This window comes from Pholcus phalangioides, unplaced genomic scaffold (genome assembly GCF_987345545.1).
Source record: "Pholcus phalangioides strain wild (caught in Gottingen) unplaced genomic scaffold, Ppha-v1.0 ptg000003l_1, whole genome shotgun sequence".
Lineage (NCBI taxonomy): Eukaryota > Metazoa > Arthropoda > Arachnida > Araneae > Pholcidae > Pholcus > Pholcus phalangioides.
Window position 1 is genome coordinate 45,560,699 of NW_028301596.1, and position 19,224 is coordinate 45,579,922.

Consider the following 19,224-nt stretch of genomic DNA (forward strand, 5'->3'; position numbering starts at 1 on the left):
CCCGGCAAAACAAGTGAGAGCACCGGCGTTGGCGATCTGGATTATATTGGATTTGGCGGTCTGGATTATACAGCGCCCGTACCGGATAATAATTTCCCACCCCCCATAATTCGTATAATATCAATGATGTTCATACTATTTCTAAGTAACATGATCTGATATACCTTCTGACATATAACATGGCAAAAAAGGGATTAAAATCTGTGCCTTAGGCTTTTGCGCTACAAAGGACAGGTCTCAAATGCTGTCATTTTTCTTTTTACAGCCAAATAATAACCCCTTTGTATAATAAAAGTATGAATTTCAAATCCCTGATTAATGCCACCTTCTTTAATAGAAATTTTTCTTTGCCCCGCCTGGTGTTCGCAAGAGGTTTTTACTGTATTATTTTTTTTTCCTTTTGCAATATATGCCTTTATATGTATTTATGGCATTTTTGTTTGTGGTGGAGCATTTGTCTAATTTCAGCCACCTAATGGGGAAATTCGCATGTTGTGTCTTTAACGTTTGTATATGAATTGTTTTGAAAAGTGAGCCTTTATTTAAAGATAATAATTTCAGCAACAGGTGGAAAATTGTAAATATAATTTTCATATTCCTCACTTCATTTATATCTTTCTTTAAAAAAACAACCAATTTTTTTTACCTCTGGGTCATCCCCATATGCCCAGCAAAACAAATGAGATAACAATCCTGAGATTGATTAGAGGTTTTATCCGCATATTTATTATATATAATTGCTAATTAACAATTCAAAAGCGGAAACAACAATAGGCATTTTTATTAAGAACAATTATTATTCATCGTGACAAAATAGAAATGTCAATTAATTACCCGATTCAGAATTCCCCATTTATCATTTATTTCATCAAATCGTTGCCGCAGGAGCAGGACACAGTCTACTACAAAACAAACCAAGATTTGTTTGATAAAAGTTTTAGTTTTGGTTCACAACAGACCAAAGGTTTATTAAGCGCTACCTAGCGGCGAGGTGAAAAATACATGGACTTGGATGTTTTCGGTGAATGTTAGGAAAGGGAGCAGTTACATTCACAATAAGTTTCTCAAACATGAGTTTTAATCCCAGCGAAAATGTTTTTGTTCATATATTTGAAATTAATTCCAAACTGTAGGTAACACAACGTGAGTTGACTATGATCAATAATCACAAAAGAAAATTGTTTCTAGAAATGCGGTTTATATGGTCATACATTAATTCAGCACAGCACTTCAAGTACTCTCGTTCTGATGCGTACTCGTATGTTTTACTTTCTTTGATGGCATCACATTATTCGATTTCGGCGGGTAAAGTTTGTTTATCTATTTAGTTGATTGCTATAGATGCTGAAAACCCTGAATAATTAAGTCAAGTCAAGTTGGTTGTTGATTCCTGTGATTGTTTACACGTGTTAGTAGAGGTAATATAATAAGCATTTCTATGAAATCTATATAGTAATAACGCGCGGTATTTAATTATTTGATTCGAAAATTTGTTACAGCCAGTGAAATAAAAGTGTAGTAAGTATTTTGTTTTTCTCTACGAAGTTCACCAAATATGCACTTTATATTGTAATCCAAATTAAATTGACTAAGGTTTGATATAAATTACACTTCTATTCGAAAAATAATAATACCAAAAAAAAAAAAATATTGGATACGAATGGAACTTATGATTGCCATATTAGAATGTATAAATGATCACAATATCAGGACAAAATTATTTATTGCAGAGAACAGAGCAATGACATAAAAAACACTAGTACTGTATCCATAGGCGTACACAGAATTTTCTTAATGGGGGGGGGGGGGTGTTTACGTTTTTTCCTGTAAAATAACACTATAATCTCGGCTTGTGGGGAAGGGGGGGGGGTTAGAACCCCAAACCACCACTCCTCTCCCCGCCCTTACAAAGTTCTCGCTGTTGCTGGCAAGTAACTAGCTGTATCCACACAATGTTAAAGCTATAGAGAGAGTTGACTTATAGTGAGTGTTTTAACACATTTACCTGTCTCGATTCCTTGTGCTGAATTGATTTACTTGAAAAATCATTTCTTTTTTTGCATTAATTTGATTGTATTATGACATATTTTACACATTTTACTTCCGTTCTGAGAAAATATAAGCTGTTGGCAGCTGCCGCAGAGAAATCAATCTTTTTTGTGATGTGGGCTGTCAACACTGTGTCGCGCCTATTTTTATTTTTAGGAAACTTGTAAAAGTTAGTAACAATTGCTATAAATGATATAAAAGAAAGGACTTCCAGGGCTGTGGTAAAAACACAGTAAGTTTTTTTAAACTTTTCTTCTATGCTCAAGAATAAGAACTTGCTTCAGCTATGCTGGAAGAGTGGGGGACTGTTTTAAAATAATAACAGCCATTTCGACACATTCAACGCACACATCAGGCAATAAGGAGGGGATGTGGACAGGCTGTCAACAACCGCACTCAACGTGCTGAATGTTGTCTCATAAAAAAGTATTGTAAGTAAAAACTTGATTATCAGGACAAAATTATTTATTGCAGAGAACAGTGCAATCACACAAAAAACACTAGTACTGTATCCATAGGCGTACGCAGAATTTTCTCAATGGGCGTTCTCAATTTTTTTCTCTCTCAAGGGGGGGGGGGTTTAAGTTTTTTCCTGTAGAATAACGCTAATCTCGGCTTGAGGGGAGCGGTTAAAACCTCAAACCCCTCCGTCACTTGCGTATGCCAATGCCTGTATCTTGTTTTTTTTTTTTTTTTTTATGGGAGAGTATACAAGGTCTCGCTGTTGCTGGCAAGTAAGTATGTTAATATACCATCCACTGGTCATATGCCTACAATAAAATCTCTCCGATTGTAGACACCATATATATTTAATATAAAATTCCATATTTTTCACATGAGTATCTGAATATAATTGTGTTCTTTGCTTGTGACAATATGGGCCATAATTAATTTTTAATATCTCTTTCTAGGGAGCAAGGTGATCACTTATTGTGATTAGCATAGTTCCGTGCGACGCTTTGTGTCAGAAATACTGATAGCTGATATCATTTGCTTGACATATATACTCATTTTATCTACATATATCCAAAAATGAAAATCACTGAGTATAGAGAAATTATTGATAAGTACAACAGCATGAAGAAGCGGAACTGCATCCCAGAACTTATGAAAGAATTCCCAGATGTTTCTGAAGAAACTATGGATTGTATTATTTATCAGGAGTATCAGAGGAAGATGCAGAGCACAAAAAAGTTTCACGTGGTGCCTGATAAAGTCGACGAGTATTATTCGAGGTATCTGCATTCATCCAAGTCTGAAAAACCTGGTTTTTTGCTCAAGATGGCTGATGAAGTGGATTTGTCTCCAGCGCTGATGGCAAAAATAGTTTTGGAACATCATTACAAATTGAAATACGCGGAACTCAAGCCAATCAATCTCAAAGAAAAAATTGAGAGACATTTGAAAGATCCTTCGCTGATACAAGATGGTCAGCTCGCGTTAGAAATAACTTTTTGTAACCGAGATGATCAGTATTATGGCTACATTCCAGATGTGATAAGAACTTCTCTTGGCATGGAGTATGAACTCAACCTCAGGAAAAAATTGACGATTATGGGAGTTTCTTTCCTAGATGAAGAATCGCTGCGATCGAAAGGGTTTGACAAAACCCCCGACATCAGACTGGAAGTTCCCATCGCTATTGGAGATAGAGTCATAAACTGGATAGAGAGTAAGGCATCCTTCGGAGACATAGAGCGGCACAAAAAGTACCTGGAAGAGCAGTACTCCAAGTATAAACATAGGTTTGGCCCGGGTATGGTGATCTATTGGTTTGGTTTCATCGATGAACTGACTGCTTATAAGAGAAAGAAATTGATCATCAGCGATCATATGCCTGAGAATATAACGCTATTGAAAGTCCTTCCGATCAAAGAGAAGTCAGATGGTGCTAAGGCTGTGTTGAGTGATTCAGAGAACGATAGGGAATGAGATAACAGCTTCTTAGCTCACCATTCAACGATTATTCTTTGCTCTATATAGCTAGCCTTGTTTCCTGCTTCCGTACCACCAACTTTCAGAATGATTGTTTTGGTATGGAAATGAATCCATGTAATGTGTCATAGGTGCCAATGCTTCCGATTTACCCAGAAGCCGTCCGATTTTCAGCCTTATTAAAATCTTCCGATCGGAGATCAGATTCCTCTGATTTTTGCATCTTCATATAAAAATCCCTAAAAGTCCTCAAATTGTACTTTGTTTGAATAGAATATCCCTAAAGAAAATAGTTACTCTTCCAGTCCTTACAATTTCAGGCTGGCCCCTGTTTCTCAGGAAAAATATGGAAATGAGGATTTCAAGTAGCTACAGAAAATCGGCAATTGTCGCCAAATATGATGCCAAAAACATGCAAAGTGGCCAGTTATTGCTAAAAAAATTCGTCCTGGAAATACAGGATTTATATATAGTCATCCGTTGAAATTTAAAAAGTCCCAGGCTTTTCCCTTTTATTTGTGTGACGTGTTTTCTTTGATGCGGAATGTGCTATCACGTGATAAGCTACAGATTTTTCAAGTCTGTCAATTGGCACCTATGATGTGTGAATAGGGTCGTAACACATGCGGTACTTAAGAATTTGATTCAAAATTTATTCTAAAAACAAGTAGCAGATATTTAAATTCGGAATCACTTGTTGGTTTCATAACAGAAGACTTTGCAGTTTCTTGAAGGGAAAAATAAATTATGGTTACTGTTTTAACTAAACCTCAACGGTTGTCCTTCATGACCATATCACACTGGAATCGTGATTCTATTGCATACTACAGTGTGCAATCTTCTAGCTCAAAGTAATTATACCATGATTTGTCTCCTGCTTTTTCTATGCAGACAGAGTTCTTCGTGTTTAATGCTGAGAATCAAAAACAATTTGCCTTCTGGTGTTAAGTCGGTATGGAGAAAATCCACCTACAATGCTCTCCAGCATTTCAGGTCATTGGAGACAATGTCGAATGCAGCATCAAGCTCACCAAATCATGGATGCTTCATCGCCAGTTTGCTTTGACTGTGTTGCTGTTGTCCATAATCAGACAAGCAGCATCATAGACTCGTATGCTGTCCTGAACATTGCAAATTTGCAATTCTGTGACAGCCACTATGTAATAATGGTAATAAATCAGTGAGAGTTTTGCAGGCATTTTTCTTTGTATATTAAGATGATTTTTCGTGAATTTCCAGCAGCTTGCATCCCTTGGCCATCAAATACACTGGTGTAAGAAATTAAGCGAATTTGCAGACTTGGTCCATTATCTCTAGAACTACTGTACCGGTTTTAATGAAATTTGATATGTACATACATTGATACAATACAAAACAAATAACCATTCAATAATTGTAATACACACGCATGATCCTGCATAACACTCATTGGAGTCGGAAGGTATGAAACAGCGGTTGCAGAATAAACAAAAAAATGGGTTAATAGGGGGGTATGGTCCCCTCTTACAGATATACAGGTTTCGCAGCGTAATTTCATACTTGAAATAAGGCAGTTTATCATTTCCTGTGGCAATTGGCCCCACTCGTTCAGTAACACGGTTTTCATTCCCTGGATGGTTCCGAGTTGCAATTGCCCTCCCCTGAGCGTCCCAGACATGCTCTATACGGTTAAGGTCTGGGGATCTGGCTGGCCAATCCATCCGGCGAATATCCTCACTCTCTAGAAAATCGTCAAGCAGAAGAGCTCTATGTGGCCTCGCGTTATCGTCCATTAAAATGAACTCGGGGCCAGCTGCACCCCTGAAAAGACAAACATAGGGCTCCAAGACCTCATCCCTATACCTCACACCAGTCACAGTGCCTCTTTCAAAGACATGGAGAGGTGTGCGGCCATCCAACATGATGCCTGCCCAGACCATTAAACCTCCTTCGCCATAATGGTAGATTTTGCGGACATCGGAGGGTAGGTAGCGGGTCCCTGGTTCTCTCCATATGAACGTACGGCGAGAATCGGTGCTTAGGCTGAACCGGGACTCATCAGTGAAGAGAACGGTCGCCCATTGATCCATACTCCAATCTCTATGCTCTCTGCACCATGATAAACAGATTCTCCTGTCCGTAGAAGTGAGCGGGACGCAAACAGCAGGTCTTCTTGTAAACAACCCTCTCTCATGAAGTCTTTTGGAAACAGTCACCCTTGATATACGGGTTCCTGTGGCTGCATACAAGAGAGCTGAGAAGCTGTAGCTGTAGCACTCCTGTTACACCTCGCTATAATCGACAAATGGCAATCTTCTCTGGCCGTCGTGGCTCTTGGACGACCTTGCCCACGCTTTCGCTTGATGGATCCGGTATCCTAGAACTATTTCCATAAGTTACACACAACGCTGGGCGTTAAATTGAACTCTCTACAAATCTGGACTTGAGATTAGCCTGCTTCTAGCCTCCCCACAATTTGCCACCTCATTTCATCATCTAAACGTTGGTGGTTACTCATTTTTACTGTTACAATTTGAAATTAACCGATTGCTGCAAAGTAACACCAAGAAATTTGCCGAGGTGTGCTAGCGAATGAAATGCGTCTTAACTTACTCGTGTTTATAAAGCCTGTTTCTCTACTGGCTCCGCCTACACACACGTGTACGCTTACGTATTTGACGTACAAGATTTGCATTTTTGTCTAGAAGCAGTGGTTTTACATTCAGTTCTTTTCATGAAATTCGATAAAATATGCAAATTCTCTTAATTTATTTCACCAGTGTACTATATATACTGTTTCCCCGAAAGTAAGCCCTATATAAGCCCTAGCTAAAATCATCAATGAGATGCATTTAGTATGTGATTGCAATACCTGACGGATGTATTGAAGTATATAAAATGATAATGGTTTAATTATTATTCATTTTCAGATAAAAATATAAATAAATGATGATATATTGAAATTTATACTCGAAATAAGTTTTAATATAAACAAAAATTAAATTGTCGTAAACACCCAAGCAGGCATTCTTGGACAAGAGGTGAATGCCCGCGTAAACAGATAAATTTGACTTTTATCAAAGAAAATGAAGAAGATTACTGCTCACAGCATTTTTAATTATAAATAAAAAAACATATATAACCGGTATTACACTATAAAAGTTTTAGAAAATTTCTTTTATAAAACTTAAAAATACAACCAATAAGTGTATTGGATATATTCGAGCAAATGCTAGGCTTACTGGTTGTTTTTCAAGTTTTGTAAAAGAAATTTTCTAAAACTTTCGTAGTGTAATCTCGTTCTATGACATATTCCTGAAACTCAATGAATACTGTTGTCATAAGCTGGGATTACACTATAAAAGTTTTGTGAAAGATATTTTATCAAAAATTTTGTATAAAATGTATTTTATCAAACTTTTATAGTGTAATCCCGGTCATAAATAAACAACCAGTATAGCTCGACGTTGAGGACTGAATGAAGCAACAAGTATTTCTGGTGGGCACAGACACACCCTCACCCCAAAGCAGAATGTGTCAAAATCTGCGACGTATGTCGCAGAACAATTAGCTCTACTGCATAACAATTTGGAAGAATTTTAAGAAAAAGTGAAAAAAAAAAACACTATTACATGTATGGGGATTTTTACCTGCATAACATTTCCAGTCTGCTGAGGATTCGTCGCAGAACAGTGCTAAACATTCTGCTTTGAAAACTCTCACCTCATTTGTCCTGAAAATCTAAATTGAATTTCCTGTTTACTTTAAATGATGGCACCCAAAAGAAATGTTTTATGAAGTTGCAATTTTTTGTCGATTTTTGTGTAACCATCATTCATAAAGGTCTTCAAAAAGATAAGAGTTATTCTACCAGAAAATAAGCGTTATCATGATTTTTCGGGATGATCCTAATGCAGTTTTTTGAAGAAAAAATGAATATAAGACCGGGTCTTATTTTTGGGGAAACACTGTACTCTTTGGTCCTACTTAGACAGGTTTGGAATCACACCAGCTATCTTCAATGTCTGTCTGGACTGACATGATGGGCACACAGTTCCAGACACAGCAGAAGTGGAACATGCGGCCTCTTTTGCTGTGGTATGTTTCAGAAGAAGCGGTCAGAACTGGGTTGTGCTTGGGGAAGGGGGGGGGGAAAAGAAGGTTAAAAACTAAACAAAAGAAAGCGAGTACTGTAGACCAGAGCTTTCTATTATAAAAGTTCTTGTGGAATCCGTGTGGCTGTCACAGAATCCAAACAAATTTGGAATATTTACAGGTTGTCCTGTACATATATTAGAAATGTTTTAGAATACTTAAGAGTACACACAATTTTTATGATTCAAGTAAACTCGCTCCTAGGGAATAAATTAAAAAAAAATCTGGTTTTTCGATATTTATTCTGAAATATCACAGTAAATACGGGCCCTATGGTCACCCCAATGATTTCCCGATTAAACTTGAAATACAAACTCAGTTGTAATGACATAGAAGATTCTGTGAGATGTTGTTGTTATAACAAAATTTCACATGGTTGAGCATTTTGCTGGGAGAGTTGAAATTATGCACTTCGGAAAAATATATCTCTCTTATGAACAAACTCAAAACAGTGAGAAAGAGTGGTATAGAAATGGCTGCAAAAAGTTTTACTCAAAGACTTACACCAAAATTGAACAAAATAGGCCTATGTATTCTGACATTCTTAATGGAAATTCTCCCATTGCGTCAGCAGGTCCTTTGATAAAAAGAGTTGGAAATGGCTTTGTATTTTCTAAAGCCGGTGATGATCATTTTGAACTTCATTCGGCCCAAAGAAACCCCCACCAATTAGTTCTCATTCCCACAATTTATTTTAATTCTCGCAATTTGTTTTTACTGCTAAAATGAGGTAAAATTGTTCCTAGAAATGAACGATCAAAATGTTTCATCTGTTAACAATAAGACACACGTGCTATATTTAGCATTCTTAATTGATATTATAGGACAGTGGCACAGAGAATGAAGAAAACTGGGGGGGGGGGGGCTGAAAGTTGCTGGTCATCTCATATATACGCTACTCAAGTGCATATACAGGAGAAAAAGGGTGCATTGCATTGTTTTATCAGAAATTCTTGGGGGGGGGGGGCCTCAAGAAGCTAGGAGCTTCCGGCGCCTATGTTATAAGGCATCTGAATAACTTAAATATCCAACTTCAAAGGGAAAGATTAGCTAATGGCACATATTTTTCCTTGCACTGACAAGTTTACATGTAAATTGAATTTGCTCAAAAGCCATTTAGAAGAGAATATTCACCATTATATTTTTGGTTGGTAGAATTAATTTTATGTGGTTTATTTAGAACTCTTCTTTTTCACTTCCCTTCGATTAATTTTTAATTGCTAAATAACAAATTTTTGTTATTAATTAACAGGTTTTTTAAAGTTATTAACTTTTAATAATTAGCAGTCCCCCTTGAGGGATAATTTTGAAGCAAATGGCCCAAGGTCCAATCGAATCTGGCACCCTCTGATATACAGATGCACCTTAGCAAACAAAAAGGGTACCTCCAACCGGGGCAGACTTTATCTCGATTTTCTGTACCTTATATTGAATTTCGCTCATTTATGGCATGTGAACTGCTTTTTACTTCTTGTTTTGAAACTTTTTCAGTAACGGTGAGATACCAATGATTCGTTTTCACAACGTTCTATTTAAATGGGATAATCACACCCGGGCTTGAGGGTAGGTTTGTCTTTTAGGTAAAAATCTTATTCTTTTTCAAGAAATATCCCCTTTGAGACAAAACTACCCTTCCTAAATAAAGCTGAATGTGTTTAGTTATTTTTTTAATAGGTACTTTTTTTGTCAATAAAAAAAAAAAAATCTTGATTTTTTGAGGAAAAGAAACGAAAAACTACAATAAATACTGTTGAAAAAAACAAAACTTTATTAAGAAAATGCAAGGAACAAAAAAGAAAATAAGATTAGGCGTCGCAGAACTAAAAACTTGAAAGGAAAATGCGCCTTCTTTTAGGAAAGAAAATCGTTCATTTCTGGGATAGTGAAATGAACGATTCTCTTTGGTTTGTGTAAAGCAGTCAATTCTCAACCTTTGAAATGCTACGGCCGGTAGAATTACATTTTAGAGTGGAAGTGATCATAAACTCGACTAATGGGGAAAAATGAAATGAGAAGAATCACTTGCGGACCGGTTTGACTGATCGCAGTTTCCGGTACCGCACCGTGGCCCGGCGGTTGAGAAACACTGGTGTAGAGACTCTACACTGTAGAGGCACTTAAGGTGATATTTTCTTTACCACTTCGTTCCACTCGTACTGAAGAAGGTCCATAGGGTATGACACCTAATTAGAGACAACTTATGACTGGGCCTCGATCATTAATTTCCGAAATTCTAACACGAGGAATTTTTTAATTTTTCCTTGCTTTGCATCTTTGACACTACCTTCATACTAAATTTCACATTTCTCCCAGATTGATGTTGATTCCCAATGATGATGAAAACTTGAAAATTATTGATTGTAACCACCTTGTGTGAGGGGTGACTTTGGATCAACAAGCTAAGTGAAGGATGGAATGTCAACTCACTTTCGCAATTAGGGGCCGTTCAAGTATTACGTAAGCAAATTTTTAGCCATTTTTGACCGAACCCCCCTCCCTTGTCAGTAAAATTTCGTCATCAGCTCTGCCCCTCTGAATCCTAACTCATATTTTCATAAAGGGTGGTTGATGACGTAAGCATTATCCAAACCCCCTCCCCCCTTGTCATTAAAAGCAAATCGGAACTCCCCCATCGATGATGGCATATTACTTGAACGGCTCCTTATGGAATAATTATGGCTGTCTCCTGTAGAAAGTTCACCGCCTACATATTGGAAACTATCAATGTAAAGGTTTTTTTTTTCTCGCTTGAATGAAACTTAAAAGCTTGAATATAGCTTATAAACGCCCACGCTAATGAATAGTGTGAAATATCGCAAGGTTCAATATCTCAACACCAGGGGCGTAGCCAGAAATTTCGTTCGGGGGGGGGGGACCAGAGTGACAGAACAATGGATTTGGCCATCTTTTTCCCTTTTTTCGGTCATTTTCTCACATTTCGGGGGGGGGGGGACCAGACCCCCATGTCCTCCCCCCCCCCCGCGCTACGCCCTTGCTCAACACTCCTACCCTCTCTAATTTGCATACATGAATGGCACCCTCCTTGTTTATGCCATAGTTTTTTTCGTGCGTTATTGGTATGATTTTTGGTTTCACTGAAGCGTAACGCAGTGTTTCTCAATCTGGGGGGGGGGGGCATACCCCTTCCCCCTTGTGGTCCTGGTATATTGCAGAGGTCCATACCAGAGCCACTAAGGCCCCTTTCACGCGAACGCGGGTCCGGATCCGCATGCCCTTTCACACAAGCATTGAAGATGCGGGCGAACATCTTAGACTGATTTTGTTTTCACCCAGTGAACGCCATACGAGGATAGCATAGCGTTGTTTAGTAAAAAAGTATTTAATTTTTTTTGAAGTTTTTATTCAGTTTTCTCTGCGAGTCACTTAGTCCAGTGCGCTCTCAGTTTGAAATTTGCGCGTAAAAACTTTTTTTTTTTTGCAATTTTTGTAATTATTTTTCTGCACCCCTGATTCAATGCTTATTGGCAGTCTAGATCCATTCTTTGGGGGTTTAATCTAGAGCCCCATAAAATATGGGTATAAAGATGCCTTCAGTTCGATCCTCACAAGTAGTCGACAGGAGAAAATATCTTAAAATATTTTCAAAAGTTTGAAAAAAAAATCTAAGATCTGTCTTTTTGGAAATATGAAAGAAAAATTCCAAAAACATCCAACGATGTTAAAAAAAAAAACAACTTCATAAATTTTAATTATTTGCCATAAATACCCTTAAAAACACCATATGAAGGTCCCTGTTCATTAACAGGATGTACCCCATCGAGCTTACATTACTAGAGGGAGCATCCAGCCACCGCGACGGCAGCTACATCAGATGCAAGGAAATCACGAGACTCGGTGAAAACAAAGTTCATGCTTGGTAATAATTTACCCATAGAAATGTACAGTTCGGTCTCCAAATATTGAGTTTTAACTTCTAAAAAAAGGATTGGGAATTCATCTAAAGATGAAAGAAAAGATTAAATCATTTCTTTCATTAATGCTGGAATAATTTCTTTCAATTCTTGAATTTTCTTTCATTAATTCTGGAATAATTGCCTTCATCGATTCTGAACTTGTTTCTTTCATTAATGCTGAAGTTAGGGGCCATTCAAGTATTACGTAAGCAGATTTTTAGCCATTTTTGACTCCCCTTGTCAGCAGCTTAGAATATTTCATATCTTCAAAAAGGGTGGCTGATGACGTAAGCAACCTTCAACCCCCCCCCCCCCTCCCTTGTCATCAAAAGTCAGCAAATCCGAAACCCTCCCTCCTCGATGCTGACGTAATACTTGAATGACCCCTTATTTCTTTCATTGATATTGAAATTACATCTCATTAATGCTGAAATTATTTCTTTCATTTTAATGCTGAAATTATATCTTTAAGTTATTTAAAAAAATATAAATATTTAAAATTATTTCAAATATTTATTTTTTTGTTTTTTAAAATTTTGAACTTCCAATTTTTTTAAACTTTTAAAACTTTTATTATACAACATTATCCACGTACGGCGTTTACTCAAGGTCGGATTAAGACGTCTGAAGGCCCTAAGCACTTGAATAGTTTTGGTGTGTCCCCCCACCCCAGATACCTACATATATATTTTACACGATATTGAGTCTATAAACTAAAAAAAAGTGAAATTTTATATTTCAGAAGTAGCTAATCTAAGGATGGGATTTCCCTCTAAAAGGTTTATGAAAGTTATTTTATAAAACTTGAAAAAAGCTACCAGTAAATTTATCGGTTACATTCGAGCAAATGCAACCGATCAGCTTATTGGTTGTGCGGCGGCTCACCAAAGACTGTGGCCAACGGTCGCCAAGTGCGGGGACTGCGCGAGAGAATTTTTTGTGACTAGACAGACCTGAAGATAACGCTGATTCAACATGTTATGTTCTCGATGATACAATAAAAGTGGACAGTAACAGTGGTGACCCGGACCGAAGCAACCTTCTGATGACATAAAGATGACGAATCTACTCAGCCGAAGCCCAATGTGTGTAGCACCGCCGATGCCATTAAGATCAGGGTAGGACCTTTTTGTGATCGCTCTATTTTGTTTGGTCAGGATAACAAATGTTCTTATTTTTATTTTCGCAATTATATAACTAGATTCGCATAAAAGTCTGTATCCAAAAATGCCTAACGATAACTCTCCTAACCCTTCGCCACCTGACCCATCACCAGAAAACTTACAAATTTGTCGCGTTGCCTTGAAACTCCCGCCCATATGGCGGCAAAATATAAAGTTATGGTTCATTCAAGTGGAAAGTTGTTTTTCAATATCCGCCATAACTAACGACGCTACCAAATACAATAACGTGATTGCGGTTATAGATCCAGAAACGCTCGCTTCCGTTTCAGATATTTTATTGAACCCACCCGAAACAAACAAGTATGAGACTCTTAAACAACGGATAATCGAAGAATTCTCTGATTCTAACACTTGTCAAGTACGCAAGTTGTTGTCCGAACTACAGTTGGGGGACAAAAAACCTTCACACCTATTAAGGGAAATGAGAGATTTAGCCGGCAAATCTGTAAGCGACGATTTTCTAAAAACTCTATGGTTCCAACGTATGCCGTCAGAAACACAGGCCATCTTATCAGTTAGCTCAGAGAGCTTAGAGACATTAGCGAAAATGGCCGACAAAATAATAGAAGTTAGTAAAGACACATACAACAACAGCATCTATGCCATGGGGAGAGCGGAACGCACAGGGACCCCGCAGCTACATGTCAACAACGTTGAACCCGATAATCCCTCCCCTCTGACAGAAATGAGTGCCATGAGAGCGGAGATAGCTTCTCTTAGCAAAAAACTCGACCGCTTGTCTAGAGAGAGAGAAACAAACTATACGAGACGGAGGTTCAGATCTCCTTATCGTCGTTTCACTCCCTCATCACAAACAACCGGCTATTGCTATTACCATGCTAGATTCGGCAACAACGCCTTCAGATGTCAACAACCGTGCTCTTTTCAAACCAAGGAACAGGGAAACTAAACACGGCCGTCGACTATAATATATCGGCGACGTCAACACCGATGGCCGTGAAAACTTGTCGCCTTTATGTATTTGATAAAAGATCCCATTTGAGATTTTTAATTGATTCAGGATCTGACGTCTCTTGCATTCCACTCACAAAACATTACACAAAAATAGTTCCTGATTCATTTGAATTGTTTGCTGCCAATAACTCTAAGATACACACTTACGGCACCAAAGTTCTCAATGTTGACTTTGGATTAAGACGTTGTTTTGAGTGGAAGTTTCTCATTACAAGCGTACCAATACCGATCATAGGCGCGGATTTTCTTCTGAACTTTGGACTTTTAATTGATCTCAAACACCGCAGATTAATGGACAGTGTCACGAAACTTTCGCAAATTGGAAAAATTGAATATAACTCTGAAAACTATTCCATTAAGGTAATATCCGAAACTTCGGAATATCACAAAATCTTGGCAGAATTTCCTGAACTGACAAAAGTGTCGCACAAAGTGAAGCCTGTTCAGCATAACACTGTACATTACATCGAAACCACCGGCCCGCCTATACATAGCAAACCCAGGCGATTAAATCCCAAGCTCTATGATGCTGTTAAGGAGGAATTCCAATTTATGATGAATCAAGGAATATGTAGGCCTTCTAAATCGCCCTGGTCATCACCATTACATGTCGTATCAAAAAGTTCAGGCAGTATTCGTCCAGTGGGTGACTACCGCAAACTCAATGCCTGCACGGTCCCAGATAGGTACCCCATTTGTAGTGTTCTGTAGCGCGTCTCTCAGTTGACAACCTTGACGAAACAATATGGTATAAGGCTCGAGAGCATAAGAAGAAGAAAAGCCTCAGGAGACCGGAGGTTGCAAAAACAAAATTGGACATTCGAAAATAAACAGGGAGAGAGAGAGGGTGTGAAAAAGCGATCGAGTAGGATCGTCGTCTCATGTTAACGTTCTTATTTTATTTTTTTATTAATAAATTTCTGTTTATGCTTGTCATCATGAGTGCTCACTATTCAAAGAACAATAAGGTCACTACATTGGCGCAGTCGGTTAGGATAGTGAGCAATAGATTGGACAATATTTAACGGAAAAACTTTCGTCGTGAGAAGGCGACGCGAAGAGAACTTTTGTCGTGAGGAGACGATACGAAGAGCACTTGAAGAGTGTTGGAAGAACGAAGGAAAAGTGCGGTGAGTGTTTTTTTCATAAGAAAATTCGCTGGTTTTCTTTTCTTTGAGAGAATCATGGCTTTCTTAGCCAGAGGCAAAAAAGAGGACTTACAGCAAGTCGCTGCGGAAATGGGGCTTGAAAATGTTATGCAGATGAAAGTATTTCAACTCAAATCCGCAATAATGGAGGCAGAATGCTATGACAAAGAGTTCATCGAACAGTTTCTGAACACCGTAATTGAGGAGAGAAAACGGACAGAGATGGAAGCAAGCGAGGAGAGAAAACGGAAAGAGATGGAAGCAAGTGAGGAGAGAAAACGGAAAGAGATGGAAGCAAGTGAGGAGAGAAAACGGAAAGAGATGGAAGCAAGTGAGGAGAGAAAACGGATGGAAGCTAGTGAGGAGAGAAAACGGATGGAAGCTAGTGAGGAGAGACGAATGGAGTTCGAACTCAAAAAAATGCAACTAGAAAATGAAAGGATTCGCATCAGCGCGGCAGGTGAATCCCCGATTAACTCAATGGCAAGGCCAAGGATAGAGCTACAGAACATTTTGCAAAAGTTCGATCCGAAGAGCAACGAGATTAGCCTCTACCTGGTGCTGTTTGAAAGGCAATCGAAAAGAGCCGAAATAAAAAGGGAACTTTGGGTTTCATATCTGATTGGACTATTACCTTATGAGGTGGCGCAAGTCATTGCTAGAGAAAATGAAGAGACAACAGATGACTATGACCAAGTCAAATCCATTTTGCTTAAGAGATATAAGCTTACTCCCGAGAGGTTTCGACAGATGTTCACGAAGCACAGTAAACGATCGGAAGCAACGTGGTGTGATTTTGCTTATGAACTCAGAAACTTCTTCACTGAATGGATCCGAGGCCTGGAGATTACCACGGTTGAAGAACTGTCTGATTTGATTATTACGGATCAGATAAAACGCAAAGTACCGTCAGAGATTCGAGATCATTTTATTGACGAGTGGTCTCAATTCAAGCGACCCGACATCCTTGCTAATAAGTTGGATGACTATGAGAACGTCAGGGCAGACATCGGCGCGGATAAGAAAGCTTTTTACGGAGAAGAAAAGTCATTGTTACAGCAACAACACTTCAGTTATAGAGAGGGACGAGGAACATCGACAAGAACAGCATATCAACCACCAACTCGGAAATATCATAGCAATAAGGACTGGAACAAGACCGAAAACACGATTATCAGAAAAACCCCAAAGGAGTGTTACATCTGTGGACTGAACCATTTCGCTCGAGATTGTGACCGAAGATATAAGGCTAACACAAAAGAGAAATCGGAAGATAATGTGTTGATCGCAGAAATTCGATCGGAATTATTTAATTCCAGTGAATCGAGTCTGGATTTGAACCCTTTGCGTTATGCTGATATTTGCGTAGACGATAGAAAAATCAGAAGCTTAGTGGATTCTGGTTGTCAAATCCCAGTGATTCATTCTGACTGTATACAGGGACCAATAACTAAGAAAGGGAAAATCATCTTAGCGAGTGCATTTGGAGAAAGAATTGAAGCATCCCTTGTGAATATCAGTGCTTCGCTGGAAATAGGAAATAACGAAGATTTTTGTAAACCTGTTGAAATTCTCGCTGCAGTAACAGATAAAATTCGAGAACAATGCATTATTCCACCAAACGTACATGGACTACTTTGCGAGGCCGCAGACACCGAAGAAGGGCGATTGTCCTTCCCCACTATAAGGGAATATCACAAGCCTCCTGCGACAGAGCGAAGGAAGAAGAGCGTGAGTGTGAATATTGAAGAGGACAAGATGTCATCTCTACCCGAGGACAAATACAAAAGACAGACTGAGCTGGTGGATGACCTGACTGAGCAGGTGGATGACCTGACTGAGCATTTCGACACCACCAAAATCTGCGAAATCAAACGCGAGAAGGTTGGAGAAACTCACCATCTCAATACAACCAAGAGCCGAAGCAAATCTGGGTGCACCCTACAAATGGAATTGGATCTAAGAAGGATCATAGCGGAAGCTCGTGATTATGACGAAATGGCATACTTGTGGACATCTTGGAGAGACGTCACTGATAAACCCGTCAGGAAATATTTCTGGGAATTTGAGAAGCTCAGCAACGAAACCGCGAAGCTTAATGACTTTGAAAACACCATATCCATGTTTCGGGATAGCTACGAATGTGACATACTCGAAGACGCCATATCTAAGCTGTGGAATCAGGTGAAACCGCCGTACAAGCAATTCCCCGTTTATGTCCAGTGCACGACCAGGAACTGTTATGGTAGCGACAAGATTCAAGAATGCGGACCCGTACCGGCGTATATTTTAGAGGACATGTGGACCCAGCAATGGGGTAGCAATATGGACCACGTGAAGCAATTGACCGAGAAGCCATCGGTGGACGTCGCTCCGGCATCAAAAGCGGAAAATATAACGGTGCTGGAAGTGAAGACGGCTGAAGAGTTTTTCACTTCACTGAGATTGAAGCCGAACACGAAGGTCTTCTGGAAGACGTCTATATTCGACAGATCCAAAGGCAAGATAGTTTGCCACGCGTCTGTCCACGAATTGTCCAATGGATTGGACTTCTGGATCAAAATGTTCGCAGACAGAACCGAGGGTGATTTCATCACTATTCACCATGAGATGGGACACATTCAGTTTTTCATGCAGTACGAGCATCTGCCACACGTTTTCCGGGGCGGAACGAATCCTGGTTTCCACGAGGCCACCGGGGACATCCTCATCCTGCTGTTGATAAAGGGCTTCGACATGAAACACGAGGGTTTAATCACGTTGATGTCCGACGTAATGCGGTCGTTTCTGAACATCGACGTGAACGTGCTTATCCATGCCAATCGGTCCGACGAGTTGACGTCCGAGAAGTTCTGTGAGTGTGCCATACATTGCAGGAACACGGCGACTGGAAAAGTGCTCAAGAAACTCCTCCAGACGGATTTCTTCCGAATCTCGGTGATACGCGACGTGAAGATCATCGAGGTGATAACGACCAGGGCATCTAGAGAGTTGGTTGATGCTGGACCGTTGCTGAGATACTTCGAGCCGCGCTGTTGGAATTCGTCAAAGAACAGAACAAACAAGAGAATTCAGTTTGTGTTTATAGGTAAACCCAATCTTGCGTGGGGGGTGTAGTGTTCTGTAGCGCGTCTCTCAGTTGACAACCTTGACGAAACAATATGGTATAAGGCTCGAGAGCATAAGAAGAAGAAAAGCCTCAGGAGACCGGAGGTTGCAAAAACAAAATTGGACATTCGAAAATAAACAGGGAGAGAGAGAGGGTGTGAAAAAGCGATCGAGTAGGATCGTCGTCTCATGTTAACGTTCTTATTTTATTTTTTTATTAATAAATTTCTGTTTATGCTTGTCATCATGAGTGCTCACTATTCAAAGAACATAAGGTCACTACACCATTCCTCACATTCAGGACTTTTCAAATGCATTACACGGTAAAAGTTGTTTTTCAAAACTTGACATTGTGCGCGCGTATTTTCACATTCCTGTTCATTTCGACCACATTCCGAAAACAGCTGTTTGCACACCTTTCGGCTTATTTGAATTTCCTTACCTGAATTTTGGCTTGTGTAATGCTGCCCAATCTTTCCAACGATTTATGAATGAGATTCTTGGTGATCTGAAATTTTGTTATGTCTATTTAGATGACATTTTGATTTTCAGTGACAGTGAAATTGAACATAAGGTTCACTTACGCACTGTTTTGCAACGGCTCAATAACTATGGCCTCACAATTAATGTTTCCAAATGTGTCTTCGGTGTTGCGGAGATATCATTCTTAGGCCACTCCATTTCCAAACAAGGCACCAAACCCTTGCCAGAAAAAGTTGAGCCGATTCTCAATTATCCAAGACCAAGAACAATTAAAGAACTGTCCATTTCCCGGAC

The 19,224-nt window shown here is 39.1% G+C and overlaps 3 protein-coding genes across 4 annotated transcripts in view; 2 read left to right on the plus strand and 1 right to left on the minus strand.

The window, feature by feature from the left end:
• The window catches only part of LOC149088681 (uncharacterized), a 30,948-nt gene extending 30,030 nt beyond the window's left edge, over positions 1-918 (minus strand). The window contains exon 1 of the mRNA XM_089248878.1: positions 835-918. Within this exon, the coding sequence (XP_089105004.1) occupies positions 835-853 (19 nt within the window). The 5' untranslated portion in view covers positions 854-918. The remainder of the gene's footprint in view (positions 1-834) is intronic.
• Positions 919-1,290: 372 nt separating this feature from the next.
• Positions 1,291-5,174, plus strand: LOC149088682 (CDAN1-interacting nuclease 1). Of its 2 annotated transcripts, none has more exons than XM_089248886.1 (2): positions 1,291-1,418; positions 2,961-5,174. In XM_089248886.1, exon 2 carries the CDS (start codon positions 3,082-3,084, stop codon positions 3,979-3,981), a length of 900 nt encoding a protein of 299 aa, XP_089105012.1. In that variant the 5' UTR covers positions 1,291-1,418; positions 2,961-3,081; the 3' UTR covers positions 3,982-5,174. The 2 variants fall into 2 exon arrangements, with proteins under 2 accessions (XP_089105012.1, XP_089105010.1); XM_089248884.1 differs by having other exon boundaries at positions 1,364-1,518.
• Positions 5,175-13,259: 8,085 nt separating this feature from the next.
• LOC149088683 (uncharacterized) lies at positions 13,260-14,126 on the plus strand. The gene has a single exon (XM_089252199.1). The coding sequence runs from the start codon at positions 13,260-13,262 to the stop codon at positions 14,124-14,126; it is 867 nt and encodes a 288-aa protein (XP_089108325.1).
• The last annotated feature ends 5,098 nt before the right edge of the window (positions 14,127-19,224 follow it).

Bases quoted from the DNA above. Each gene is read 5' to 3' on its own strand.
- LOC149088682 (XM_089248886.1), top strand. From the start codon at position 3,082: ATGAAAATCACTGAGTATAGAGAAATTATTGATAAGTACAACAGCATG.
- LOC149088683 (XM_089252199.1), top strand. From the start codon at position 13,260: ATGCCTAACGATAACTCTCCTAACCCTTCGCCACCTGACCCATCACCA.